The following is a 12,937-nucleotide window of genomic DNA, read 5'->3' as shown; positions in this document are numbered from 1 at the left end:
CTTGATGAGAGTGAAAGAGGAGAGTAAAAACGTTGGCTTAAAGCTCAACATTCAGAAAACGAAGATCATGGCATCCAGTCCCATCACTTCATGGGAAATAGATGGAAACACTGTCAGACTTTATTTTTTTCGGCTCCAAAATCACTGCAGGTGGTGATTGCAAGCATGAAATTAAAAGACGCTTACTCCTTGGAAGGAAAGTTTTGACCAACCTAGATAGCATATTGAAAAGCAGACACATGACTTTGCCAACAAAGGTCTGTCTAGTCAAGGCTGTGGTTTTTCCTGTGGTCATGTATGGGTGTGAGAGTTGGACTGTGAAGAAGGCTGAGCGCCGAAGAATTGATGCATTTGAACTGTGGTGTTGGAGAAGATTCTTGAGAGTCCCTTGCACTGCAAGGAGATCCAACCAGTCCATTCTGAAGGAGATCAGCCCTGGGTGTTCTTTGGAAGGAATGATGCTAAAGCTGAAACTCCAATACTTTGGCCACCTCATGTGAAGAGTCGACTCATTGGAAAAGACTGATGCTGGGAGGGATTGGGGGCAGGAGGGGAAGGGGACGAGAGAGGATGAGATGGCTGGATGGCATCACTGACTCGATGGACGTGAGTCTGAGTGAACTCCGGGAGATGGTGATGAACAGGAAGGCCTGGCGTGCTGCGATTCATTGGGTTGCAAAGAGTCGGACACGACTGAACGACTGAACTGAACTGAACTGAACTGAACTGAAGTAGTAGATAAAACTGAACTGACCTCTGCAAGATACGTTGGATTTGAAGATGAAGGGGGAAATTTTGAGCCTCACCTTTGATAATAATAATTCAGTCAGTCAGTCAGTCAGGATTTCCCCGGCTAGATACTTTAGAAGCCTTGTTCTGAAGAATGACAGCAAGTGTTCCTCAAAATAAATAAGCAAAGAAATAAACATTCTGTCAACAGTAAGTTTGGAAAGCAGGTTGAAGTTTTTAAAAGTTGCTCAGCCCTTAATATACCACTGTGCCTCATTTCCTACACTTATTGAACTGTGGTCTTAAGGAGAATTTTATAGAAATACTGTTCTACAAAAACCTGCCAGGAAACACTGGACCACAAAGTATACAGGCTTATACTTAAGAAAGTTCATGGTTTTGGGGGGGCCAAGTGCAGTTTACTCAAGACTGAAATTGGGAGCAGGGACATGCACGTTTATAGTTGGTAGCATTGGCAGGTGGAAGTGTTTGAAGCCAGAGGAGCTCCTGTAGCCGACTCATCAGGAAGAAAAGGCAGTGACGAGTGAGGTTTTGAAGATTAGGATGAAATGAGGAGGGGATGGTTTCAGACAGGAAGATTGCCTAGGACAGGAAGCTGATAAAGACGGGAATGATAAAGACGCCTGGGAAATAGACGAGGAAGCGGGAACCTGAGAAGCATTTTGAGGAAAGAAATTACGGGATTTGGTAATAGATTGGAGTAAAAGAAGAGAAAGGCAAAGATAACAATAGAATTTCTGGCTTGGGAGAACAAGTAGGGGACACAGAAGAGTGAAACCAAGACCTAACAGTATTATGGCTAAAGCTCTTCCCAACTCCCTGCTGGATTTCTAGAAAACAGAATATTACTCTGTCTGAAAAAGTACAGTAGGATCCCTTCAAGTGTTTTCAGTTAAATGGCATGAGACTAAACAATTTTGAGGAGTTTTGAACACAGATCTAAAATACTATGTCCATAATGTCATGTCCAGTCTTCGAGTAGCCAAAATACAAGCTCCAGATTTATAATTAAGAAGTATGCTAACACTGCTGAAATTGACTTCTTAAAAAAATCTTGAATTGTTAAACAAAACAGGTCCCAGGTCACCATCATTATAACACCCTACACAAAATCTGGCATTTACAGTTTCTGCATTCAGCAGCAAGCTAGAAATCGCAATTCTAAGCAGAAATTGGTTTTAGATCTCTTTGCTTTCTTTCCAAACGCGTTAGTGCCAAGGGCTCTGATCACGACACACTTGATGTTACAAAGGGGAAAAAGTACTGTTTTGTTTTTCAAGGAGTGCTTTTTCTTTTAAAAAAAAAAAAAAAACCTGCCTGCTTGCTTTCTTTCAGGTGACGTTTACGAAGAGGAAATTTGGGTTGATGAAGAAGGCATACGAGCTGAGCGTGCTGTGTGACTGTGAGATCGCACTAATCATTTTCAACAGCACCAACAAGCTGTTCCAGTACGCCAGCACGGACATGGACAAGGTGCTGCTCAAGTACACGGAGTACAACGAGCCGCACGAGAGCCGGACAAACTCGGACATCGTGGAGGTGAGCGTGCACGCGCGCCTGGTGAACCCCAAACTCAGGTGGCGGGGCTTGCGTGCAGACCTTCCCTCCTCTCCTCCCTGCCTCCACACAAGCACGACTTCCTTTTCCTAAAATGTTTATATGCCCGCAGGTGTACCCAGAGTGATTGCCCTGATTCTTACTCCACCCTCTCTCTCTCTCTCAAAATGCAAAGTGAGACTGGCATGATAGTAGGGACTCCATGAATCTGCTTCTTGCTAGGAATCAGGCATCTTGTCAAATTATTAATCTCGTCCTTCTTGAGTCGTCCTTGTCCACCCCAGTGTCAGGCCACCAGAAATGGGAAGTGTGGCTACGGGGACAGCTCACCCACATCTTAGGTGACTTCTCATGATTGCTTTGAAGTATATACTAAAGTATATACTTCTCATGGTTTCTTTTAAGTTTATGCTTTGGCAGCATAGTCAAAGAAAAAAATTAAAGTGAGCTCACTGTAACTTTTCATTTGTTTTTCGCTTTATGTCTCTTTTTCTAATTCATTCTTCCTAATGTATTCTTGCTGAAAGAGTAAAGACAGTTATTCTCCCAGAAGTGTTTTTTTCCCCCAAATCATATAGCGCTATTGATACACGTGCAATCAGAAATCTGATGAAAATGAATTTCTAAATGTCACTTGGTGTTTTATCAAAGTTAGATTTAAAACATGGTTCCATTGTGCCAAAAATAAATAAGCACCATGTTGAAACTCAAAAATATTTCTTATCTTTTACCATAAGTAACATTGCCATGCAATTTTAAATGTTTCCCACATGTATGCTATTTAAACGTTATTGCCTTATAGTACCCTTCGTAAGCAATGAATAATAAACCAAAAGGGAATAGGTATAATGGAGTATATATCCCCATTATTCAGACATAAGATGTCCCCATCTATTTTATCCTCCTGTCTTTCTCCTCATGGATTCCTTGATTATGACTGCTTTTCCAGAATTAAGAGAAAATAAATGTTTCAGAAGTGTGTATTCAGAATCAGTCTACCAGAATACAAGTTATTCTTGCCATTGCTTTAAGTGGTTCCATATTATGAAAAAATGTAGTTCTAATCCTGATCAAATTAATCTGCCTCTTACATCCATCTTCTCTTTACCTGTTATAATTGTCTAAGATTAATTCTCATTTCTTTACTTTCACTTGAAAGTTTTTAAAGTTTTTTAAAAATTTTTTGCCTAATAAGACCAAGCAAATAATTTCAGAGAAACAAAAGTAGATGATAAGGAGAGAGTGAGAGTGGTATGCTAGTAGGGACTCTGTGAATCTGCTCCTTGCTAGGAATCAGGCATCTTGTCAAATTATTAATCTCATCCTTCTTGAGTCATCCTTGTCTAATATGTGTATTTTAAAATACTTTCAGATTTGCATTACTACACATTTAGTGTTTCACTGACCGATGATTTTAATTGCGGGCTTGCCTTGATCTTGAAATTTAAGATCATTTATTAAATTACCTAGTATGTGTTTCAGATAGCATTTTATTCATGCACAGATATAAGTGTGAAAATACATAAATATTAACAGTTGTCAAGCCTCATAAGTGTTTTCACATGTGAAAGTGCTTTCACATGCATGCTTGTATACATTGACACACAGTTAACGTGAGTTCTGAAGACGAAACTCTATACTCAAAACTCCACTTCATTACCAAAAGCATTACAATAAACATTGCAGAGCAACAGCAAAAAATTGAATTGGAATTTGTCATCAAACTTGAACTGCTCCTGTCCTTCATATGGTGGGAAATGCAGTTGAACTGTATTAATCTAGGTGAAAATTTGACTTTTTAGATTTGTTTTCTTAGGAGTTTAAAAATCTATAAATTCCTGTGGTAGATTCATATCAATGTATGGCAAAACCAATACAGTATTGTAAAGTAAAATAAAGTAAAAATAAAAATTAAAAATAATCTATAAAATTATCTTCTGTGGGCTTTGCTCAGCAATATACTCTGTGGTTTAAAGGAGAGTTAAAACTTCACATACTCTAGAGATTTTCATATTCTGGGACAGATGGGTGCCTCAACCAGACTTCTTCATGGTCATGAGAAGAACACTGAGTTGAAAGTCAAAGGGCTTGCACTTGAGGCCTTGCCTTGCACAGTCTTATAGGATGACAAACTGGCTACTTCTCAGGTCTGAAGTTTTCTCTTCTCAAAAAGGAGGACAGTGAATTTGAAAGTTTTGTACAATGTAATTCTTTAAAAAAGCAAAAATAGAGTAGCAATTCCATCATTATGTTGCCCTTAACATCAATAGATTAAAGCTCTGAATCTCTCAAAAAGACATTCTGAGGCTCCTAGATCGAAATTAGAAATGCTTTGATTCTCTGAAAATCACATATAAGTCTATCATGATTCAGGACTGGCTTGCTCTACTACCTGAATCACAACAGTCTTCACCATTTGGCTTTCCCACACTGTAGTAATAACTGAGATGATGCAGAAAGCAGTCAAGTGGGATCCCTAAACTTGACAAAGTGTATACCAGAAAAATACAGAGTACTTTTCAAAGTGCATTTCACTGAAGTCAGTGTGCCTGAGATCCTTGGTGAAGATGAAGGGATCTCGGTGGGAAGCTGCATTTGTAGTAAGTTTCCCAAAGTAATTCTTACACACACGAAGTTTGAAGACCTCTGCATGTTGCAGGCTAAGAACCTGTGATGCATCAGGGACTTGAGAAATCTATTCTTAGAATAGATCTAACACAAAGTTGAAAGTTAGGATAGTTTACTACTTCTGGGTAAAATTTTAAATCCTATTTATTTTAATTTAATGGAATACACTTAACTGAGAAAGTTTAATGAGGAGCATAATATGTTTCATGAAGGGTCATTAGTTTTATATTTCCCATTTGGACCATTACCCCTCTCCCTTAACCCTCTGAAAACAGTTTACTCACAAGAAAAAAAAAGATTGGCGAAGAGAGAGGAATAACACGATTCCCAGTATTCAGCCTGAAATACAAATTTCTGGGCCATACCAGAGTAGTGTTACAGGGTCATAGGAAATTGTGCAGCACGTGGGTGTTGAAAGAGATTCCTTCTTTTAGCAAAAAAGCTCTTTGTAATTATCATGTCTTTGCTTGATAATTAGCACTACTGTTACAATGGCACAAAGACTTACAAAGACTTAATAGACTGGGATCAGGGTTTTTTTATTATTATATTATAATGCAGCTTGAATATCTGTTTAGATACAATATATAAATATGCCAGATTTTGTAAATGTGTTAAGTTTTTAATCTACTGGGTAGGGGAAAAAAAACAATTATTGTATTAAAAACACTTCCTTTGAAGAAAGTCCATCTTATTTAACTCTATGACAAGTATACTAGGTATTTACCCAAAATGGTAGCTTGTGAGGCTGTGGAAATTCAGTGGAGGCTCTGATGGTATTCAGAAACTGCTTCCTTCATCCCCTTGCGCCTGTCTAGCGCACTCTTGGTTCTCTTGGCTGCCTGCCGACTCCCACAGTTGATGCTGGGGAAGGAGACGTGGAGCCGAGCGCTTCAGGATGAACTGAAGATCTCAGGTCCCAGGGGACATGCTGTAAGCCTGTAGAGCCATTTCTTCACTCAGCAAGGATTTAGCAGGCACCGGCTTACGTTCAGCACCGCTCAAGGACTTCTGAACCAGGAGACAGGCATTCGTGTTAAGGATATGAAACAGACAAAAATTAGCTTGGGAACAGTCAGAGGGCAAAGGAGCAATAATCTCATTAAAGTAATACAAACTGCTGAAAGGAAGGCTTCAGCTAAACAGTTCAACAAAACTTCAAACAGGTTGTTGATCACCAGATCATTCTAGGTGATCCTTGGAGAGACAGAAGTCCCAGACAGGCTACCTCATATCCAGCGCATGTTTTCTAACCACAAAACCCACTTGGGAGCATCACTTAGCACCTGGCCAGGAGGGAACCTCTCACCTCTCAGTGACTCAGTAATTCTGTTTGAGCTGCTCATCTAGTCTGGGCTAGTGACTAAGTGACTCTGTGTGGCCATGGGATAAAACATAAGAACCCGTGCCGCTCCCTGGGAAATCAGAAAGATGGATGTAACCCCTGCAGAAAGGACCTCTGATTCACAGCTCTCTCGGGAGAAGATTACTGGCTTTTCTTTTTGAGGTGCGAGGATGAGAAGAAGAGAGTCTGTGTGTGGGTGAGAGAGGGAGCATTCGAGTGAGGTGGGCAAAAAGAAAGGGGAGAATGAGAGATGATATTTACATGAAATTTTATTTTCTGTTACCCGATTCCTGTTTTTGGATTTAAAGACAGTTCTAGCAAAATATCTCCTTGCACAGTAATAATTAAGGCCTGAATTGGGTCTGCAAAGGCCTTAAAATAGCTAATACACTTTAGTATTCCACAGTGCTCCTGGAGGTTATCAATAAGTTAACTACCTTTACATAGTTGATAAAAATTTAGAACAATTTTTGTTGAAAAGCAAATTCAGCCAATAGTGGAATTGGACTTTACAAACTGTATTACAAAAGTCAGGAGTAGATATAACATATCAAAATATGTCTCTTTTTACATGAGCTTCCCTTATATAACCCAATTAAATAGGTTTCAATTTTATTCTTATAAAAATATAGATACATGAAAAATATATATGCTTCATAGGTATATGTGACACATACTTTTTCTAAAAGAAAAAGAACATTCACTTATATGTTTGATCATTTGTTGAATTTTCATTCTTTCTTGCATTCACTGAACAAAGATTGGCTGAATTCCTGCCATGTGCTATGTGCCATGGAATGCATGGAGATATGAACATAACCAAGGCCCCTCAAGGTCTCTTGGTCAAGATTGCTCACAAGGTCATATGTGATCTAGCCTCTGTAATTCTCTTCTCTAGCCTCACCTTTTGTTATTTTCCTCAGCCACCCCCTCACCCAGTTCCCATCCTATACTCAAGCCATCTAAAGATGCTTACATCCTTCAGCTTCTCCAAGCCCTGTTTGTTTTGTCTTCAACATTCCTTACTCAGCCTTTGCTTGGCTTTTATTTATCCTTCCTTCAGGTCAGGCCCCAGCTTATACTTTTGGAAATATCCTGGAGATGCTCTGTAACTTATGCTTATTGTTTTTCCTATATTATAATATAGGACTCTAATATGTTCTGTTTTCTCTATCAAAGCACTGTTGAAGCTATTGTCCAATTGCTTGTTCCACGCTAGATTTTTTAACTTCTGGAAGGCAGGGCACATTTTGTCTTCCATCACATCTCCAGGGCTTAATGTGAGGTTGAGAGAGTGTTAGGCCATCAGCATATATCTGTAGAAAAAATAAACAGGGGAAGACAGTTATAACAGGATATAGCCATGGGATTGCCGTATAGCATAATGTTACTTGTTTAAAGTATAAAAATGTTTTTATAGTTCCAATGAAACAGTTCACTAAAATTTTATAAATTTCATCAAAGCACTGTCAAAAACTACAGTGATCTAGATCCGTACCGTCTAATACAGTAGCCACTGGCCATGTGTGGCTAGTGACTGGCAAATGGGGCAAGGGAAGATGTAGAATACAGTGATATCGAGAAAGTTCTATGGGACAGCACTGGTCTAGACTGAAATCTGAAAAAGGAGGCATTTAACTAATTGTGTTTTCAAATCGACACCAGGATTAATTGTTCAATGTGAAATTAGAACAGTGCATTTCAGAGGTGAAGAACTGTGTAGCCTTGAGATTTTAGAATCCAAAGCATAAATGTTCACTTTGAGAGACACCAGTCTGGAATTACACACTCATCGTAAAACTGAAAGCACATTTTGCCCCCACACCAGTAACCGCAGAGTCAATCAGTAAGCTTACCGTCTGGTTCGAAAGTTCTTTTGAGTTGTCCAGGCTGACAGGGAGCACTAGCCACGTGAACGAGGTAATGCATGCTGTTTTTTTAAGTGTGAAGCTTGTGAACGGAAGGATGGTAGGTCTTCCTTGTTACTATTTTTAAACTTACTTGAAGCAGCATAGGCTAGTATTTAACTTTATAATTAGTAATTAATTTCTTCAGAAAAGCAGTTTTTTTCCAGAAACTTAGAGAAGTAATATTTTTGAGCTACGTTAAAAATTCTTCTTAGATTACTGTGAATTATAATTAAAATAGTTCTTACTTCGAGTAGCTCAGTAATTCTGCCTTGTCCTCTGTTAAACTAAATATATAATTGCTTTTAGATAGATAGTATTGAAAATTGAAGGATTAGTATATTCCATAAAGATTTAAACCTTCAGTGTTGAGTATTCTAAGGAAAACAAGAAAAAAGTTATTTTGTTAAAAACAGTAAAAGAAAACGTTTTGCATATTTTTCCTAAGTTGTAATGTTTGTTTTTGTTTATATATCTGTAAAAGACTTGTTTGTCTCTGTAAATCAAATTTATATTTGTTCCCCAAAGTCTAAAAGAAACAGGTCTACAATGTATTCATATTTCTCATCAATCCACAATGAATTTCTGTATATCAAATTTGAAAATCCATTCCTTTTTAAAAATAATGCACTTGCTTAATTTGCATATATTTTATAAACATGAAAAGCTGCTTCACATGTCATTTATTAAGAAAATCACTGTTGAACAAATAAAGTGCATGTTAGATTACTCAAGTTATATGCACAAGGCAATAACACATTACCTCTCATCTCTCGTTACACAGCTCTAATGGCTTAGTACTAACAGAGTCAACAGAAAATTATTTAATAATAGTAGGAGCAGAAAAGACAATAGGTTTCAAAATACAGCCTTTTGTCAGTAGTGAAACTGCTTTATAATTATTAACCATCACCATTTTATCATTATTATTTTACATGAATCACCTTGAATTGGAACAAACCAAAGTCTTCATGGTTTTTTTCCCTCAATATCTGAAAGTGAAAGGGGGAAACATTTTTTAGCCTGAATCATCATTATCAATATTTAATGACATTTACAGAGTTCATGACACCTACAGCTTGGTGTTGGACTGCACATTTGAACCAACTGTTGCATTCTAGCCATTGACAGTCCTTAGGTAAATGTAACATTATTTGGTTTTAAAACATATCAAATAAGATATCAAAGAGTTATATATTAGATATATACTAATAATATCCTTATTTCCTTAGGGTTGGTACTAAGTATATGGCTATGAAATACTCAAAAGTGAAGCTTTAGGAACAATTTCAGAGTCCTGCCTAGAATCAGAATAAAAGATGATGAGTCTTTAATCAAAGGATGTTTATTATTTCAACTGCCTCACTGCCATTTTTAAGAACTATTATTATAAGCCTACTTCCTTTCTCTGAAGGACATGATGATGTTTTATTTATAACTTCAACTGCCAGCTCAATGTATGGCATATTGTAGACATTTAATAAATATTATATAATATCAGGCTTTCCAGGTGGCTCAGTGGTAAAGAATCTGCCTGTCAGTACAGGAGATGCAGGAGACATGGGTTCAATCCCTAGGTCAGGAAGATCCCCTGGAGAAGGAAATGGCACATCACTCCAGTATTTTTGTCTGGAAAATTCCATTGACAGAGGAGCCTGGTGGGCTACAGTCCACAGGGTCGCAAAGAGTTGGCCACAACTGAGCGACTGAGCGTGTGTGCATGGATATATATATGTGTATGCATATATTCAGATACATCTATACCTGTGTATATATACTTATGTATATATATAAAAAATATATATATATAAACAACTTACTGATGATCATTATGGTATAAATATTAAAAGTTACCAGATTTTCTTCATTGACGTCAGATATGTTCTAATAATAATAAAGGGTGAAACTCTTTCAAGAGAACCAGAGATGGATAAAGGCTGTTGCTTCCCTCATCATTCAGTTGGTAAAGAATCCGTCTGCAATGCAGGAGACCCCAGTTCAATTCCTGGGTTGGGAAGATCCACTGGAGAAGGGATAGGCTACCCACTCCGGTATTCTTGGGCTTCCCTTGTGCCTCAGCTGGTAAAGAATCTGCCTGCAATGTGGGAGACTTGCATTCGATCCCTGGGTTGGGACGATACCCTGGAGAAGGGAACGGCTACCCACTGCAGTATTCTGGTCTGGAGAATTCCATGGACTGTGTAGTCTCTGGGGTCACAAAGAGTCAGACACGACTGAGCAACTTTCACTTTCGTCACTTTATATAAGGGGGAAAAAAAGGCATGTGGACAATGTAGAGATATTTCTTGTAGCCCTGGTGGAAAGTAAAAGACTTTCAGACCAATATATGTAGATTCCTGGGAAAAAGAGAAGCGATGGTGGTACTTCAGCCAGGATCTAACAAGAGAGATCGGAGGGTCTCAGACAAAATGCCTCCGGCCCAGTCTGAATCACCGGGGGGATCTTGCTTAAAGGCTGATTCTGATTCAGTGAGCACAGGGCAGGGCCCAAGAGTCTGTATTTCCAACAAGCTCCCAGATGATAACTGATGCTGCTAGTCTGTGAACCAAACTGAGTACCAAGGCACCAGAGCCTTTCCAAATATCTATTTTCTCTAGTGTGGAGTTTGAAAGTACATTTGTGAACATTTTTCATACCATAAAAAAAATTTGTTTTTAACTGATATATGGTTAAATTAACTCTTGGAAGCAAGCATGTTACACTTTTGGAAGCACAATATAAAAGGCCTGTTATTACACAGTGAAGTGAGCACTGCATCTCCTGGCCCCTCCCTATGCGTGCCCATCAGTTGCTAGTGGCTCCCAAGAGCAAGTGTCAAGGAAGATTCTGAGTTCAAGACCAGACTCGGCAGGCAAGTATGATGTCAGTGGTTAGCAGTGGGTACAGAGAGTGGTGGCAGCTATACATTCCTCATTACCCTCATGATCAAAATAATTCATAGGACATTCTGGAAAAAGACTCCAGACTCCATCATTAAAAGCACTATAATTAGGCAAATGCTGCATATGGATGCAACAGATTGGGTGGGTAGATTATCTTATTGGGAATATATCTCATTTTACTAATAGCTGTTTGGCATGTTATCCAGTCACGTCTCAACGGCATTTAGTGTGTTCTGTGTTATCCCGAAGTTTAGCCACCTAATGGAAGTTTTCAATAAGAAAAAAAAAAAAAATCCCTGTCAATTATTTCTAAAGGTCATAGAGTTAATGACTAGCTGGGAGGTTAATTAGATTCTGAAAGCCTCTTCATATCAATTAAATCTCTTATCTTTATGTTTTAGTAAATAAACTCAGTAACTATTTAGAGCTACTGTTTTAGGATAAGAAACGCTGTAAACAGTAAATTCTAAAGTGGGTATTTGGTTTTTTCCCCTCACATCTGATAAAATATTTTTACAAAAACCCTTATATACAAATGAATAATAGTAACTCTTATTCAAGAATTTCTGAATTTAAAACTTTATTTTTTGATATACCACACAAATGCCTCTTTCAGTTCAGTTCAGTCGCTCAGTCGTGTCCAACTCTTTGCGACCCAATGAATCGCAGCACGCCAGGCCTCCCTGTCCATCACCGTCTCCCGGAGTTCACTCAGACTCACGTCCATCGAGTCAGTGATGCCATCCAGCCATTTCATCCTCCGTTGTCCCCTTCTCCTCCTGCCCCCAATCCGTCCCAGCATCAGAGTCTTTTCCAGTGAGTCAGCTCTTCACATGAGGTGGCCAAAGTACTGGAGTTTCAGCTTCATCATCAGTCCTTGCAAAGAATACCCAGGACTGATCTCCTTCAGAATGGACTGGTTGGATCTCCTTGCAGTCCAAGAGACTCTCAAGAGTCTTCTCCAACACCACAATTCAAAAGCATCAATTCTTCGGCGCTCAGCCTTCACAGTCCAACTCTCACATCCATACATGACCACTGGAAAAACCATAGCCTTGATTAGATGGACCTTTGTTGGCAAAGTAATGTCTCTGCTTTTGAATGTGCTATCTAGGTTGGTCATAACTTTCCTTCTAAGGAGTAAGCGTCTTTTAATACCTGTACACATTTGTAAATAAGTAACATATTTAGCACCTGTGGCCTGACACAGTCAGTCATTTCTGTCATGTGAATTCTCTTTGGATAATACAGCCAGGTTTCAGATGAAATGAAATGACTACAGGTGGCTATTAACATTTTAATTAATTGAAATTAATAAACTCAAAAGTTTAGTTCTTCAGTCTAACTGACCACATTTCAAGTGCCTCATAGTGACATGTGACTAGTGGCTTCCGTTGGTCAGGATGGGTCCAGAAATGTTCGTCACCCCAGAAACCTTCTACTCAGCAGCCCTGGTGTAAGAATGAAACTGGCAAACCCAGCACTCTTGTTGATGAGGTAACTAGCGTGATGGTTGATGGATACAACATAATAAGGGACCTGTGAGCTGGAGAGGTTGCACCGGCCATTCCATCTTTCATTCCCACGGCAGGCATTGGTTGCATCCCTACTGGGTGTTAGGGTCTGTGCCAGGGCAGGGAGAATCAATCAGGAAAGCTGCATCATACTCCCAGGAATGGCATATTTGTTAAAGTAAGTGGGATTCTGTGGATCAAGATGAGAGGATGGAGGGAACACTGAAGTTGAAATTACCCTGAGGAAGAAAGAAAAACGGAGGAAGGGGCAGGAAAGGACAGAAACAAACCAGGTCAACCCTAAGCTCTAAGCTTTTCCACCAGAAAGGGAAT

At 38.9% G+C, this 12,937-nt stretch overlaps 1 protein-coding gene across 50 annotated transcripts in view; it reads left to right on the top strand.

Moving 5' to 3' along the window:
* Nucleotides 1–12,937, top strand: part of MEF2C (myocyte enhancer factor 2C) — a 178,324-nt gene that overhangs the window by 94,754 nt on the left and 70,633 nt on the right. For all 50 annotated transcript variants that reach the window (XM_060415301.1, XM_060415296.1, XM_060415289.1 and 47 more), the window contains 1 exon segment: nt 2,086–2,289. In XM_060415301.1, coding sequence (XP_060271284.1) covers nt 2,086–2,289 — 204 coding nt within the window.

The sequence above is a fragment of the Ovis aries genome, chromosome 5, assembly GCF_016772045.2.
Source record: "Ovis aries strain OAR_USU_Benz2616 breed Rambouillet chromosome 5, ARS-UI_Ramb_v3.0, whole genome shotgun sequence".
Taxonomy (NCBI): domain Eukaryota; kingdom Metazoa; phylum Chordata; class Mammalia; order Artiodactyla; family Bovidae; genus Ovis; species Ovis aries.
This window is presented reverse-complemented; position numbering and strand designations above follow the sequence as displayed.